The sequence below is a fragment of the Merops nubicus genome, unplaced genomic scaffold (genome assembly GCF_000691845.1).
Source record: "Merops nubicus isolate BGI_N331 unplaced genomic scaffold, ASM69184v1 scaffold9484, whole genome shotgun sequence".
NCBI classification, from domain to species: domain Eukaryota; kingdom Metazoa; phylum Chordata; class Aves; order Coraciiformes; family Meropidae; genus Merops; species Merops nubicus.
Window position 1 is genome coordinate 51,556 of NW_008604883.1, and position 14,622 is coordinate 66,177.

The 14,622-nt window shown below is 36.8% G+C and overlaps 1 protein-coding gene across 1 annotated transcript in view; it reads right to left on the minus strand.

The window, feature by feature from the left end:
• The window catches only part of RAPGEF2 (Rap guanine nucleotide exchange factor (GEF) 2), a 70,484-nt gene that overhangs the window by 30,062 nt on the left and 25,800 nt on the right, over nt 1–14,622 (minus strand). Inside the window, exons 3-10 of the mRNA XM_008939165.1 lie at nt 8,986–9,163; nt 7,058–7,194; nt 6,302–6,460; nt 4,465–4,617; nt 3,950–4,114; nt 894–1,001; nt 603–806; nt 383–491 (exon numbers count right to left, since the gene is read on the minus strand). Coding sequence (XP_008937413.1) covers nt 383–491; nt 603–806; nt 894–1,001; nt 3,950–4,114; nt 4,465–4,617; nt 6,302–6,460; nt 7,058–7,194; nt 8,986–9,163 — 1,213 coding nt within the window. The remainder of the gene's footprint in view (nt 1–382; nt 492–602; nt 807–893; nt 1,002–3,949; nt 4,115–4,464; nt 4,618–6,301; nt 6,461–7,057; nt 7,195–8,985; nt 9,164–14,622) is intronic.

Genomic DNA, 14,622 nt, shown 5'->3' on the forward strand with positions numbered 1-14,622 from the left:
CTGAAGGCATGAACTGCAAAACCATGAGCAAATTTAGCAGACAGATTAAGATCAATGATTAACTGAAATTCCAAACGAGGCATCTCTCTTGAGAATAACTGTTACATGTACAAACACGTTTGGTAAGCTTGAGCTCAGTGGTTGCAGTAGTCCCCTCTTAATGCAGAAACACACACCTATGAGACTGAAGTCACTTCATATAAGACTCTACTCAAAGTTTTCTCTGCAATTATGAACAAAGGTATTTTAGGACCTACAAGCTTCCTTTTTCTGTTCTCAGTACAGAAGTGCTTTGAACAAAACTATTTTAAGCTATTAAAAAAAAATCAGACTACATCAACATTAGAACAAAAATCACAACAAAAAGTGCACAAAACCTTACCAAATAAATTGGTTTTCACAGTGATAGACAGATGAGTGTTATTTCTAAGGATTTCCATGGCTTTTGACAGCTGAATGTTTTCAAAGTTTTGACCATTCACTTCCAGTATCTACAAATATCAACAGGTAGTGTTATTTTTATTTAGTGAAGAGAAAGGAAACAAAAAAGGGGTGGTGGAGGAAGACACCAATTAAAATTAAATATAAGTAAAATTATATACCTGGTCTCCACGCTTCAAGCCTGCTTCTGTAGCTTTGCTACCAAAATCTACACTGTCAACAAAGATTCCAAATCCCTTTTCTGACCCTCCCAGCAAGATGAAAGGCAAAGGGGCTTCTCGAGATGGCTTTGTTAAGGTTATCAATCTTCGTTTAGCTTTAGCAGCACAAGCAATGTTTAACAGCCTCAAATGTCCACCCATTTTCTGTAAGAGAAAGTAGAGAGTTATACAGAACAATAACCTGGTTCCTCCCTGCCATCCCAAATTGTCAGAAAAGCTCCTAACTCTTACCTCCCTCTCCAAATTGTTCTCAAATTCTTCCAGAAATCGAGTCATAGCAGGATCTCCTTCAAAATCATTGAAGTGATTGTTCACCCACAACAATACTACCCGTGTAACCTGAAAATTAATCAATAGTAATAATAATTTTCCAGGAAAACCCAGAATATCTGTAGTGCTAAGTCGTTTAAAAATACTGCTCCTTCAAGCCTCTGTAAATCTCCATTGCAATCCTAAATATTTTATATTTTTATATATATATACACACATATCTCAAACCTACTTCTACTCATATGCAAACATTTACCGGGAAGATAGAATGAACTAAGCATTAAAATTGTTTTCACTTGTATAAGGGATTGCATGCTGCATTTCATAAAGAACACTATGAGTTAGAAAATTAACAGTGGCTGTATCAAATCTGATTGCACAGGGAATGGAGCACACAGGTACAAGGCCATAAGTGAGATCCATTTCTGCTTCACAGCAATAATTTCCTGTTCATGTACATCTCCAAATCTGCTTAATTCTTCAAGCACATGGCTGTAAAGCTTCTGATACTGCTTCATATGGGTTCTTCAATCCCAAAAATCTTCATTAGGCATTTACCTGCATGGAAGAGCTATTTTATGTTTAGAGAGGCAGGAAAAAGGAACTATTGTGAGAAGCAGGAAGGATTTTACCAGCAAATACATGCAACTCTTCTCCTTAGAGTCAATCCTTCAGTTTACTAATCCTCCTTTCTCTCCACCTCTACTCCTTCAAAGCAGCTATGATTACCAAGTTCAGAAGGATATTAGCTGGTATTTTACAGTTTGTTAGGAACAAATCCTAAAAGAATACTATCAGTTAATATTATTGAAAGTGAAGTCACAAAGGGCTGAATTTTTAAAAATTATATGCTTCCATTATTACATTGTATCTTAGTCTGTGATTTGACCTGGAGCATCAGCAGTACTATCCTAACAATATAAAAAAGTTTTGGTACCTTGATTTAATATTGATTCACGCTGTTTTTAAAAGGCTCCTGAATCCAAAATGGTTATGCCAAAGTTATCTCTAAAAACACAGCTGCATTTTCTTTTAATACGTTGCAAAAGTAACTAGAATGGGGAAAACCTCTAAACATCTAAAAAACTATAGCTTAAGAATGAAATGTCATACAAATTTTAATCGGGTAAAGCTAACCCCTGTCTGTTCTTTGCAACTGCACAAAATCTAAACTTCTGCAGCCTTGTATGCTAAAGATCTGACACCAGACACTCAAAATCAAACCCTGCAATCCTCATATACAGTTTCTAAGTAGTTTGGCTTGAACCCCAGAAAAGCCACTGAACACCAAAGAATTGCCAAAATTGATGAACAAATTCATCAAGTACTTCAGAACTCAAGAGTTCAGATTTCTAACAGGGGCACAGCACTGTGTGCTGCAGCCTCAGCCACAGGGATGTAGGCTAGGGGTAACATTTCTCACATATCTGAGATTTTACCACCTTTGAAACTGAAGATTCATTTCCTTTCTGTTAAATATCTCTGGTGGTTTTCAGTATTGGGGTGAAACTTAGGCTAATAGCAGATTTTTAAAATTAGCTGGGAGGTTGCAATCCATACCACGTAATGTATTTTAAACCACTGCAGGGTTAAGTTCAATATTAACACTTCTTTCAAAGTTGGGGCTTACTCATGTGCACCCAAACAACACTGCTGGAAAGGGTGGAATGGCGACTTCCAGAGGAATGCCATTACTAGTTGTCACAGGCAGGAACAGTATGAAACGAGGATTAAAGCTGTAAAAGTCAAGTACCCTGCTGCTGGGCAAAACCACCAGTAAGGCTGGATCTCAGACGTCCCAGACCGATTACTCCTGAGAACCGATCATCCTCAGGAAACACTACTCACCCGTTTCCCCCTTCTCACTGCCTATCAGCCCCTAACACAATACACCCAACATTTTCCAGATTCCTTGTTCCCCACTTCTCCCAAGCTGTTCTCTGACTCTTGCCTTTCTGGCAGTGCTCGTGGATGTCAGAAAGGGTTGGTTATTGAGAGAGCAGAACACAGAGCTGCTCTGTTTTCAGACCTGATACCAGCAACTGTCCTAGCTCATGTTTTTACAGAGGCTGAGGGGATCATCTACTGGAGGACAAGAAAATATAAGTTTAAAGATGAACTCTAACACTATAGCTCTGAAGCTGTAATGCACCTATGCTAAACATAAGTTGCAAAGCCTATCCTCTCTGCCAAATACAAGATCCTTCCACCAAGGCACAGACAGACTAGCACTGTTAGAAGAAATATTAAGATTTAAATGAAAGTTGAAAATCAAATTTTTCTTTAATCTTATTGATATATTTCCCTTGGTTTCAAATTTGGGGAAAAAAAATAAAAAGAAATTTATACTAGTTTTTTTATGTATGAGAAAGTTGTATACAAGTGAAAGTAAAGCATTACAGCCTGAAGCACAGTACAGACTCAACAGTGTGCCAAAAGTGGATATGCAAGGCCTTACCCTTCCATCATGGCAGGGTTTTTTAAGGGAAGAGGATGTTTGTTCGCTTTCTTTTGTTTGGGTTGTGTTTCTTTTTAATGCTGTGTAAGGCTCGACAGGTTCTTAATAATGGCTATATTTTCTAGTGTCTTTATATAAAAATACATTATGATAAAATATTTGCCGAGTTGTGTTAACAAGTATTACATATGAAAAATGCACAACTTTGTTACATGCTCAAATTTCAAGACAACAGAATTCTATTGCATTATATTAAATGAAAATGCTGATTATTGGAAAGAAGTTTTCCTTAGCCTTACAAGCAACTATGTTATGTTGTAAAAATATAGCAGGGTAAAACACACTAAGTTACCTTGCCTGAACACATTAATACTTAAATAAAATACAACAAAATAAGAATTTTTGGGGTTTAATCCGTATATTCTGCCATTAAAATATGCTGCCAGCTATTTGTGTCTTGTTCAGTTTAGTCATTCTCCCTAAAATATATTTTTTTCTTAATAGCTTATATTTTAATGCAAAAGGTAACAGAAGAAGGTAAAATTCAGGGTATTACAACCTTATCCCTGAGGCTGGGGTCATTGAACCACTCCAACAACTTCTTGCCCACTTCCATTGGGCTGGAAAGAAAGGTCCGATATGTCAACAGGAAGTCTTCTATAAATGTTGGATCTACCACAGAGTGCTCTTCCACCAAATGCATTGTTAACCTTTCAGCTGTTCCCTACTCAAACAAACACAAACAAACAAAAAACCCACACAATTATTAAAACACATTTTCAATAAATGTAGATTTGTTTTCTTGTAACATACTGAAGATGCATTATACTAGAAAGCATACTGGTATCTACTGACTGATAGCTAAGCAAACCTAACCATTGTGGTAAGAAATGTGAAAAATGTATGTCATTATCTTCTACAGAAATCAGTTCTCAATATGCTTAATTATAAAGACAAAACCTATAAATATTAACTATTTTCAAATATATATCTCAACTAATCCTGGACCTAACTTGCCAAGCCAAAAAGTTTATATATCACAGACTTTTGCATGACACTCCCTCTTGCTTTTACCTTGATGACAATGTGACCTTTTCTTGTTCCAGTGCGATCAAGCTCCCTGTGCTCCTTCACCATCACAATCTCCCCTTCCTCTTCTACCTTCTGCATATTCTTTTCCACTTGATTGAGGATGCGACAATAATCTTGCTGGGCTATACAAACAAACTGGAAAGAATCATCACACACCAGTATTAAAAGCTAAAATCTTCCCAAAAGCATTTAGACTTAAGATGCAAGTAGTCTATCAATAGAAAAGATAAAGCAGCTTCTCAACTAGCTGTGGGCCAAATTTATCTTTCCAGCAGTTCAGCTGTAGTAAGCAAGTGAATACACAAGCACAGTATTTTCACTCCAATCTGGCAGTTAGAGGAGACCAAGACTCAAGACCAAAATTTTTTATCATCATCAGCCATCTTTGCCTAGCTGCTTTGACTTCCCCTCTGCTGGAGATGAAGCTCACTATCCTAGCTGGTATTTTTTCTCCCATGCGAGCTTTTGTGTAGTGTTTGAAAGGCTAAAAAGATTGAAGGGAAAGCTTAGCTTCTATTTTTTTTGTGTCTATTGCTACTGTAAATAATTTTCATTTTTCATAGCTATTATTAATAAAGGCAATCTTAAGAAACTAACATTTATTCAACTACATGAGTGCAGGCACACAAACAAATTGCTTCTGGATTAAAGCATACAGCAAAAAAAAAAAAAATTCTACAATCATCTGCTCAGTCAAGAATAAGCACAAGACAGTCTTGAGAATATCCCTAGCACCTACACTATCCAAATATAATGAAGACCACCCATTACAACTTAGAAAAAGAAAATACCGTACACATTGTGAGCTGTCTTCTATAACTTGCTAGAAGTTTTATACCTTTGTCTCTTTTTCAGGGCAAGATTAAACTGTTTTCTTATATGAACTTAGGTATTTAACTAAAGGGAAACAACAGTGTTTCTTCTGACTGAAAAGTTGTTAAATCATCACGTATTTGCTTAGGACAAAGGCATGAGATTCACAGAGATAGCATTTTCTCCTGCATGCTTTATAATGCATTTACAAACTTTTTCTATATCCAATAGCTAGTAGTAGCTGAAACAGAAGTCCTGCAGTATGGATTTGTAGCAAAACATTATTTTAATAAGATACCATTTATGCACTTTTTTGAAGTTAGATGGGCAAATTAAACCAGGTGACTCCATTAACACACGTTTAGACCCATTTCAAAGGGCATCTACTGGAAGCTAAGAGCCATCAGGACTAAACAAATGCTTAACTCACTGAGGGATTGACCATTATTTTCTGGATAGGAATGACCAAACAGCAACAAAATATCCAGATTAGGCTAGTAGTTTTAGGCTATGAGAAGCATCCCTTACATGTGACTGTGTTAAAGCAAACATCAAGGTATTTTCCTTGAGAGGCCAAATTAGTTGAAGCTAGAAGATTTTCCATTCAAACCATGGGAAAGAGAGCTTGTATTACTTTAAGATTCAGTAGCTGAGTCGAGTAAGGAAGAATGGCTATGGCCATGCAGAAGTAAAAAGGTCTATAATGGCTAATGAACCTTGAGATACTACTAAGGGGAAAGTTTGAAGCAATGGATGTATCCAACAGGCTGCTGGGCATCAAGCTCTGGAGAGAGCTCAGAGACAAACCCCTTCATCCAAAATGATCCCTATCCAGATAAAGAGAATTCAATTTCCCAGACTGTGGTTAAGCAGAAGCCATATTTCTCAACTATTGTACAGGGTTACACAATGGAGATTTTAAATATATTGAGTTTAAAATCAAACCATGTCTGACTGTTGGGTTGCATAACACTTGTATGTATGTTACTGCAGTCCAATGCTCTACCTGACAGTCATCCACTTTGGTTCTCATCACTCCTTTCATGTATTCCTTTTCCATGGTAGGGGAAACGCCAAAACTGTTCCCCATGCAGAGTATCTCTGTTCTTCCATCAGAGTATGTCACTTCCACAGAGCCATTCAAAATGACTGACCAGGAATCCAGCTAAAAATCAAATGTGGCAGGACACATGAAGACTGAATCACGTAACATTATAATATCAAACTATATAGATACAACCCATACCATTTTTCCAAATGAAAAGTTAGTTTTTAACACCTATTAAAAAAGTTATAAGCTAGTGAACCTTAAGTGTGTAGCTATTTCCAGCTCTAAAAAAATAGGATTTTAAGTTTATATTTAAATGTTAAGAATTAACATAAGACTGAAAAAAATAAATGTTTTTAAATACCTCTTAAGCACTGAAAGAAGCTCCCCAAATCAGCTCAAACAGGCAGAAAGGATTTTGTACATTTTGAAGAGTGTTTTCTTATGCTTTTGTTGCATAAGATGCATGTGTGAGCGCTTAAACAAAAGCTTTCAAACTAATCCACACAAAAAGAAAAAAAAGAGGCTTAATTCACCTGTTCAATGTTGTTGTGTTTTTTGCTTTTTTGTTTGGGTTTGGTTTTTTTTGTTGGTGATGGTTTTTTTCCTTTTTTTTGTTGTTGTTGTTGTTGTTAAGCAACAGAAGAGGACCTTAACCTTGTGAAATCTGGTATGTTTAGTATAATAGGAGAGTCAAAAGCAACTTCTACTAACCTCTTCCCCATCATTTAGTACAATAGTTCCTGCTCTCTCCACAACTGCAAACACCATTACAGCACAGAGCTCTCTCCTCACTGACATTGTCATGTTGGCAAAAGCAGGCAATTGATGCATGAATTCCAGTAGTTGTTCTGAAGGAGAAAAAGCCCACTGAGTCGTGCATGTCAAAACAACAAAGCACAGTAAAGACAGTTCTTCAGCAAAATGCCTGAGGCTACTTAAGCTAAAATGCTGCACAATCGTTTCTGTATACTAATAAATCAAGTACAGTGGCCTGTTGTAATTACTGGGTATTTTGTAGACACAGGCTGGCTGGTCATATCATCAATAGAAGCCCTGCAAAGTAAAAGTATAATAGAAGAATTGTAATGTAACAGAGATCTCTGAATACAACTGATGATATTTGTAATACTCCAGCCAGGGTAACAGCTCCCTGAAAGCTATGATAGGCCTATATGAAACACAATAAGACAGTAACAAGGGAGATTCCACAAAACTGAGCAAGTTCATTGGTAAAGCCACCCCTTCCCAGGCTAGACTTAATGGTAAATTGTACTTGATCATCTGGCAGATCTACAGAGTCCCCCTTGCATGGGCCAGACAGGATCACTGTCTTAAGGGTGACTACTGCTGCTCAGTCTACTGTCTGCAAGGACTGTGGTTTCACTCGTACCCAATAGTGAACTCTTGCAATATTTTCACTTTTTACATTGTTTAGAGTGACAGAACTCAAATTTTCTTAGTAGTCTTGCTGAGGGATTGTATGCTTTAAATGCTAGACATTTTTGCGTTCAGTTTGATCTAAAAAAACCAACCAAAATTAGTCAATAGATCCCATTTTTTTCCTAAGTTTTTATTTACTCAGAATCACTGAATGGTTGAAGTTGGGAGTGACTTCTAAACGTCATCTGGTTACACCTGCACGCTCAAACAAGGTGACGTACAGCCAAATACCCAGGACCATGTCTTTTGAGTATCTCCAAAGAGGGAGACCTCTCCATCACCAAACTGGGCAACCTGTGCAGTGCTTGGGCACAGTAAAGAAAGCGTTTCCTAGTGCTCAGATGGAGTTCCCTGTGTTTCAGTTCATGCCCATTGCCTCTGGTCTTCTGGTTGGGCACTGCCGAGAAAAGCCTGGCTCTGTCTTCTTTACACCCTTGCTTCAGGTATTTGTACACACCAGTGAGGCCCCTCTGAGCCTTCTGTTTTCCAGGTTCAAAAGTCTTAGCTCTCTTAGACCTTCCTCATATAAGAGATGCTCCAGTCCCTTAATAATTTGATCATCAACCTTCATCATCATTTAACCATACTTTAATAAGAGGGGGAAAAAAAATAATTAAAACTCAGCCAGCAAAACAGATTAGATTAGCAAATGTTAGAATTTTAATTCTAGTTCAGCTTTACTTCCAATGTATTAACCTGTACATTAATATAGCAAATTAGTTTGATTAGATGCACATTTATGGAAAGGTCTCAATAGCTCTAATGCTTAATGTATATCTTTGGTAAAAAACAGACACAACATCACAAATTACAGTTAAAATTTTAATGTCGTATAAGTATCTAGTGTTAATGTTGACTTTGCCAAGGTTCTCTTTTCTAGTATGCAATGGCATTTACTTCATAAACCAGGTCTGCTATCAATCCAAAGTTGAAGCTTGAGATCAAAAGGGCTAACAATGGATAGTTTTCACCCACATTATGTGTGTTTTTCTTCTCTTCATTGGCTGTACTCATTCATTGCCTGAATTTACGGCATTTAAGAATCACTTAAATAAACACCAAAGAATAAACACTAAACTTACCAACTACAAAAGCCAATAATTGACATAAAACCTGAAACTCAAAAAGTCTGTGGCTTTTTTTTTTTTGTGAAGTAGAAGAAAATGTTTGATAGTAATTTCCTATATTGCAATACTTACCAATGTCATCATCTGTCCTGTCTATTGGGTCTTTCTCCAAGCAGTCTCTAACAATATCTCTACTCATCAAAGGATCTGATGCCCTTTCAATGTCTTCTTCATCATCATCATCCTCAGAATCCACTGCTGTCTCTGGCAACCCACTGAGATCCATATCACCAGCCTCACTTTCTGTAGCCTTTCATGTATAAATAAAAAAAAGGAAAACATTCATTTGTGTTCTTCCCTACTGCAGTTTTCTAGTTAAATGTACAGAAATCAATTCTATCACCTAAAATATCACTCATAAATTCACTCAGTATTTCTTGCATTGCTTTCTTCTTTACATATTTTTTTTAATCAACTAGCAATTAATCCAAAAACATTGTTTAAACAGGGCTTTGAACACTTATTTCAGTCAGCCACACAAACAGGATTCAATCAGTAGGTCTTATGGGAATTGAAGGCAGTTACATATTACAGAATAATTTGCTTGAATCTTATATCTGTTCCTGCCACAACTCCCAAATTTACATTTGCAGACAGTCAGGAATGTAATGTCATTTTAAGCAGACAGCTTTTAGAAGCACAGGAGAAAACCTGTAGCATTTTGATGCTACCTCTCAGGAACCCAGGAATGTACATTTCTTTTCCAATTCCAGCTGAACATAGCAAAATATGGCTTTCCTTTGCTGATAAACTTTATAAGAATTTATACAGTTTAAATGCAGTATAAAGAATTTATACAGTAGATGCAGAAAAAAAAATGCAAAGTCACTGTTTAAAAACCACAGATGAGCTACACAGAACATCCGCAAACTTAACCTCCTTTAAATTGTATTAAGATGAAGGAAAACATAGTCCATATATAGTCTGAGATCATTAGTATAGCACCGAAAGGTAAATGCATTTTAATGATGCAGTTTTAAGACCGAACACTTAATAAATCTCTGCAAACATTTGTTTGCCACAGTTGATAAAGCTGCTTTTCCTCAGAACCTGATTTAATACCACAGCAGCTGCCAAGGCTCAGCTATGACAATTTTCAAGGAAATGCAAGCTTCTAATGAGTGAGTTTTAAGTCATGGCTTCACAAATCAAGTTTCACATGCCTTCTAGGAATTGGTTTGTTTTCAAGACTCTGGAAGCACACAATGCATTCATGTCTGCTTTAAAAATACCACAGGGGGCAAACACAGCTACTAAAGCCTGTTTTATCGATCTGCCTCTCACAGTAGTAAAATGAAACATCCAAAACTAGGTCACTCTCCAAGCACAGAGAAGGTAAGACAAATTACACTGGTATTTCCATAGAATCATCTTCCCTATTCCTGCCTGACTAGCTGTGGCTGACATCTGTTACTTTAATGCCATTATACACAGCCACCTTACAAATGGTAACATATGGCTGGAGACGGATCAGGGCAGCTAGCGTCATTCTTAGAGGCTTCTGTCCTACAGTATCACACGAGCTTTGTAGCAGGGTCTTGTTAATACAAAAAGCATAACACCACCTACATAATATCCAAATTATTCTCACTTTTTGTTTTGTGGTTTTGTTGGGGTTTATTTTTTTGAAGAAAAATGCTGACCATTGCTTAAGCAGGATAAAGAAGGATGTTACAGAGGCATACAAACATATCACAACGACGGCTCTGATAGTATGTTCCTTAGCTGTCTCACTGTGCTTAACATGTGTGTTCTCCAAGACATATTTGTAACTCTTGCTCTAACTACTCTTAGAAAATAGCCCTCATCAAAAGTGACTGGTGGAAAAATTACTGATGATGAATCAGTAGACACACAGCTTTTTACACCGATCTGCCAGAACCAGAAATCTCCAACAGTGGCAATTCCAGTGACAGTGGGACTAATTCATGAGTCGATTTTGCAAATCTTCCAATTACTAACAAGTGCCCCTCCTACCCACTCAGAATAATCTCTCTCAAAAGCACGTTGGTAAGATGAATGCAGAACTAAATTTAGTCACATGAGGTTAACATACATGAGAAAGTTAGATTTATTGTATAAAACTGATCATTAAAAGACAAGTTATTTGACTGTCTTAAAACAACAAATGAAAACCAAAGAGAAATCAAAGCTCTATTATCAAGAAAAGTTGATGGTATTTAAAAAAAAAAAAATCACACAAATTCATTGCAATTATGTATTCAGAGAGCACCTTAAAAAAATACAACTGAAGGTTAAAAGTATACCCTTAAGATGATGACTTTTTACTAACTCTTTTTGACAATTGAAGTTATTGGTAGAAATCTGAATGATAAAGCAATTATTTCTAACTTACTACTTATCCAAAAATATAAACGACTGCAACAGAGAAGCTCAGAACTTAATGCAACCATCCACAGAGTAACAAAAAATTGTATTAATTTAACTTTAAATTTTAAAAATAAACCTTAACTTTTGAGAAAAAAAAAAACTTTTACCAAGTGATTTTTCTGAAGAAGATATTATTATGCAAAGGTTAAAGACAGACAAGCATGGCCTTTCCACATAGGTAATATGCATTCACAGTAGTAAAGACTCAAACAATGCATCCCACAGAAACTCTTCTTCCATTTATACATGCAAAAAATTTTGTATGAGTTTTGTTACATTAAGAATAATTGGATCTGTCTTCCTGTTAAAAGCACACACCAATTTATCTACAAAGCATTGCAAATAGCTTCTTTAGGTTTAGCAGCATTAAGCAGCCACGGTCCTCTTGCTGACACATTAAAACTTCATAACCCACCTACTTCAAGTACCTTTGTACCCCCCTGACATGTTAGAAAAATGAGGCATGTCTGCACAGGAACCCTGAGTTATGAAGCAATAGCTGTGTGTTTGTATAAGACTTAGAGGGAAAACCTCGTTCAGCTTCCTTTTGAGGACAGAGGTTTCCTTCTAAACCTCAAGCTGCAGAAAATCCAGAACACAAGACAAAAACACGACAGAATATGTACTACAGCCAGTCACGAGGCTTAGAGCTTTCCAAGGCATTTAACGAGGAATAAATGGAAAGTAGTGCTTTCATAGATGCATGTTGTCCTTTGTTTCTCAGGTAATATGTGAAATTAGCTTCAGTTAAATAAACCTAAGCAGACTACACATAAGAAAAAAGCTGGCTGTAGCTTAAAGTGCAAAGTAACGTCTCTCCCAGGTCTGAATATGACTTGCAATGAAAATTTTCTTCACAGTTGTAACGATTGCATGAAAAATTTGCTGAAGCTTCAAGGAATCATAAAATGACATCCTAATATTTTGTCACATTGCCAACAAGAGAGTCAGGAGACTTAAGGCAGGCATTTTCAAGTCTAAGGTGAAGAACTATTTCACATTTGGTATCTAAGGAGCCTTGCCCAATTTTAAGCAGTGTCTATTAAGGATCTTATTGTAGTAATACAAAAATGGTTGTTCCAATTGCTAAGGATCTTCAATACCAAAATAATACCTAGATCTGCATAATAACAGCTAATTAAACAAATACCATTAAATAATTAGGAAAAAATGTAAAATAAAGGAGCCTTGTGTAAGTTTTCTCAATTAGCCTTTGGCTCCTTGACTGATTGTAGGAGGGGGAAAAATAAAAAGAACTATCATTCATTTCCCTTAGGTCACACTGTGCAGGCTGGGGAAAAGTTAGATCCTGTTGGTCCCTTTAGACTAGTACAAGAGGAAACTGATTAAAGTAAACTCTGTTGGTCTTTCATTTTTTCGAGGCATGATGAATATGGACATAAAAAGAGGTGATGGACTACATGAACAGCTAGAGAAGATGGACTCCTTTACTGCCTCATTTCCTTCTCTGAGCAATTTTGGGGTATCTGTTGAGAAAAAGGTCAGAAGAGGCCAAGAGGGATACTGCTTATCCAACAGATCTATACTTTTATAATCAAGTAACGCTCCCCCTCCCGTATTACAAATGCTTCATCACAGACACCAGCACACACATACCAGCCTTACTAGGGGAAAGAAAGTGGGAGAACTTGGAGAATTGCTTACAAGATGACTGCCTATTTTAGGTGGCCTTTAGTTTTATTTTCTGCACTAGTTTGGTGAAAATGCTTCCAGCTAGTCTTAACATGATAGAGATAGAAACAAGCAAGAAAACCCTTAAGATTACCCACCTTAACTACTGATTTCTTAGTATTCTAAACACAGTATTTTTGCCTAGAGTTTTTAATTTATTTTAATGACCTTCCTTGGGAAACATTAAGACAAAGAAATCTTCATTTTGAATAATGGTTTCTTGACTAATGCCATCACCTAAATTGACAATACAAAATCTCTAAACATGCAAGAGAAAAACACTGGAAAAAGTAAAAAAGCATAGGTGACACTTGTTTCACAAACCAGAAATACATTCATTGTCTGGTGCAGTCCAAGTCAATGAAGCTAATAAAAAAAGAAGCCAAGCTTAGCCCAAAACCGCTCCCCCCCCTTATTTTTCAATCATTGTAGTTTAAGGGTCAAAAAATAAACTAAAAAAAAAAAAGAGATATTAAGAACATTTATTAGTGAAAACATTCATTTTTACATCATCATTTATAAGCCAATACCAATACAAAATACCAAGAGCACTGGTGTTACACATTTTGTGAAAGCACTTGCAGAAGTTCCATTAGTTTGAAAGTGTTCTCGTGACACTGCATAGACATGCTGGATCCAGCTTTTCCACTGAGAGAAAACAGGACTGGGGTTTTGTTTTACATTAGGTTTCAATTCACTGGGCAAAATTTAAAATCTAAATAAATTCCTATGCAATTTGATCCATGTAATTATAACATGATTTGTGAAAAAATTCTCATATATATATGACAATCAATTATAAATACTACATGCACACAAATCTTACATATATCTAAGCAAGCAAAATTACTTTTTCATACTCTAATAACATGAGTGCAAGTAGCCATGAAATACCTTAAAAGACTTCAGTCTAAGATTTTTACTGCTCTCTTTCTTCATATTTTCTCCTTATCTACTACAAAATTTACAGCACAGCAGCTCACATCTGTCACAGGAGTCAGCCTGAGCACAATTTCTCCGTAGAGGAACACGGCAGGAGCAACATCCTCCCCTATCACCACCTAATTGCTGGTTTATCAAAACAGAGCAACATTTGTTGAGATCACAGGCATACAGAACAAGGACTCTGAAAGTCACTCCTAGGCTATAAATTGCAGAACAGATTAAGAGGACCTGAACTCACCAGGAATGCTAAGGTACTGCACAGCACTTGGCCAAAGCTGCAGGGGTTCGGGAGGACCTAGTTTACCTGTCTCAGATGTCCTTGCACTGCAGAGGTTATATGATATAGTCAGAAAGACTGATTTAAAGTAAAATGTCTTTCTTTTGCATGCAACTACTCAGGGGCAGGCTGCACAAACTCTCTGGCTTGAGAGATAAAGGTTTGGGCTCCCTCAGGAAGACTTTCTGGAAGGCAGACCTTTCTTCCATATCAGTCATGAGAAAACAAAGTTGACATCTTGAAAATTTTCAAGCAACACACGCATCCTGGGAGGGTCTCGTAAAGGATGTTCCTGGTTTCCTGCATGGCCAGGAGTATCTAGGCAGACACCAGAGGGCACGTAGGGCCAGCAGGAAACCACTGGGCTGAGGACAGGATAAGGCAAAGAAAGGCTGGCAAGTGGA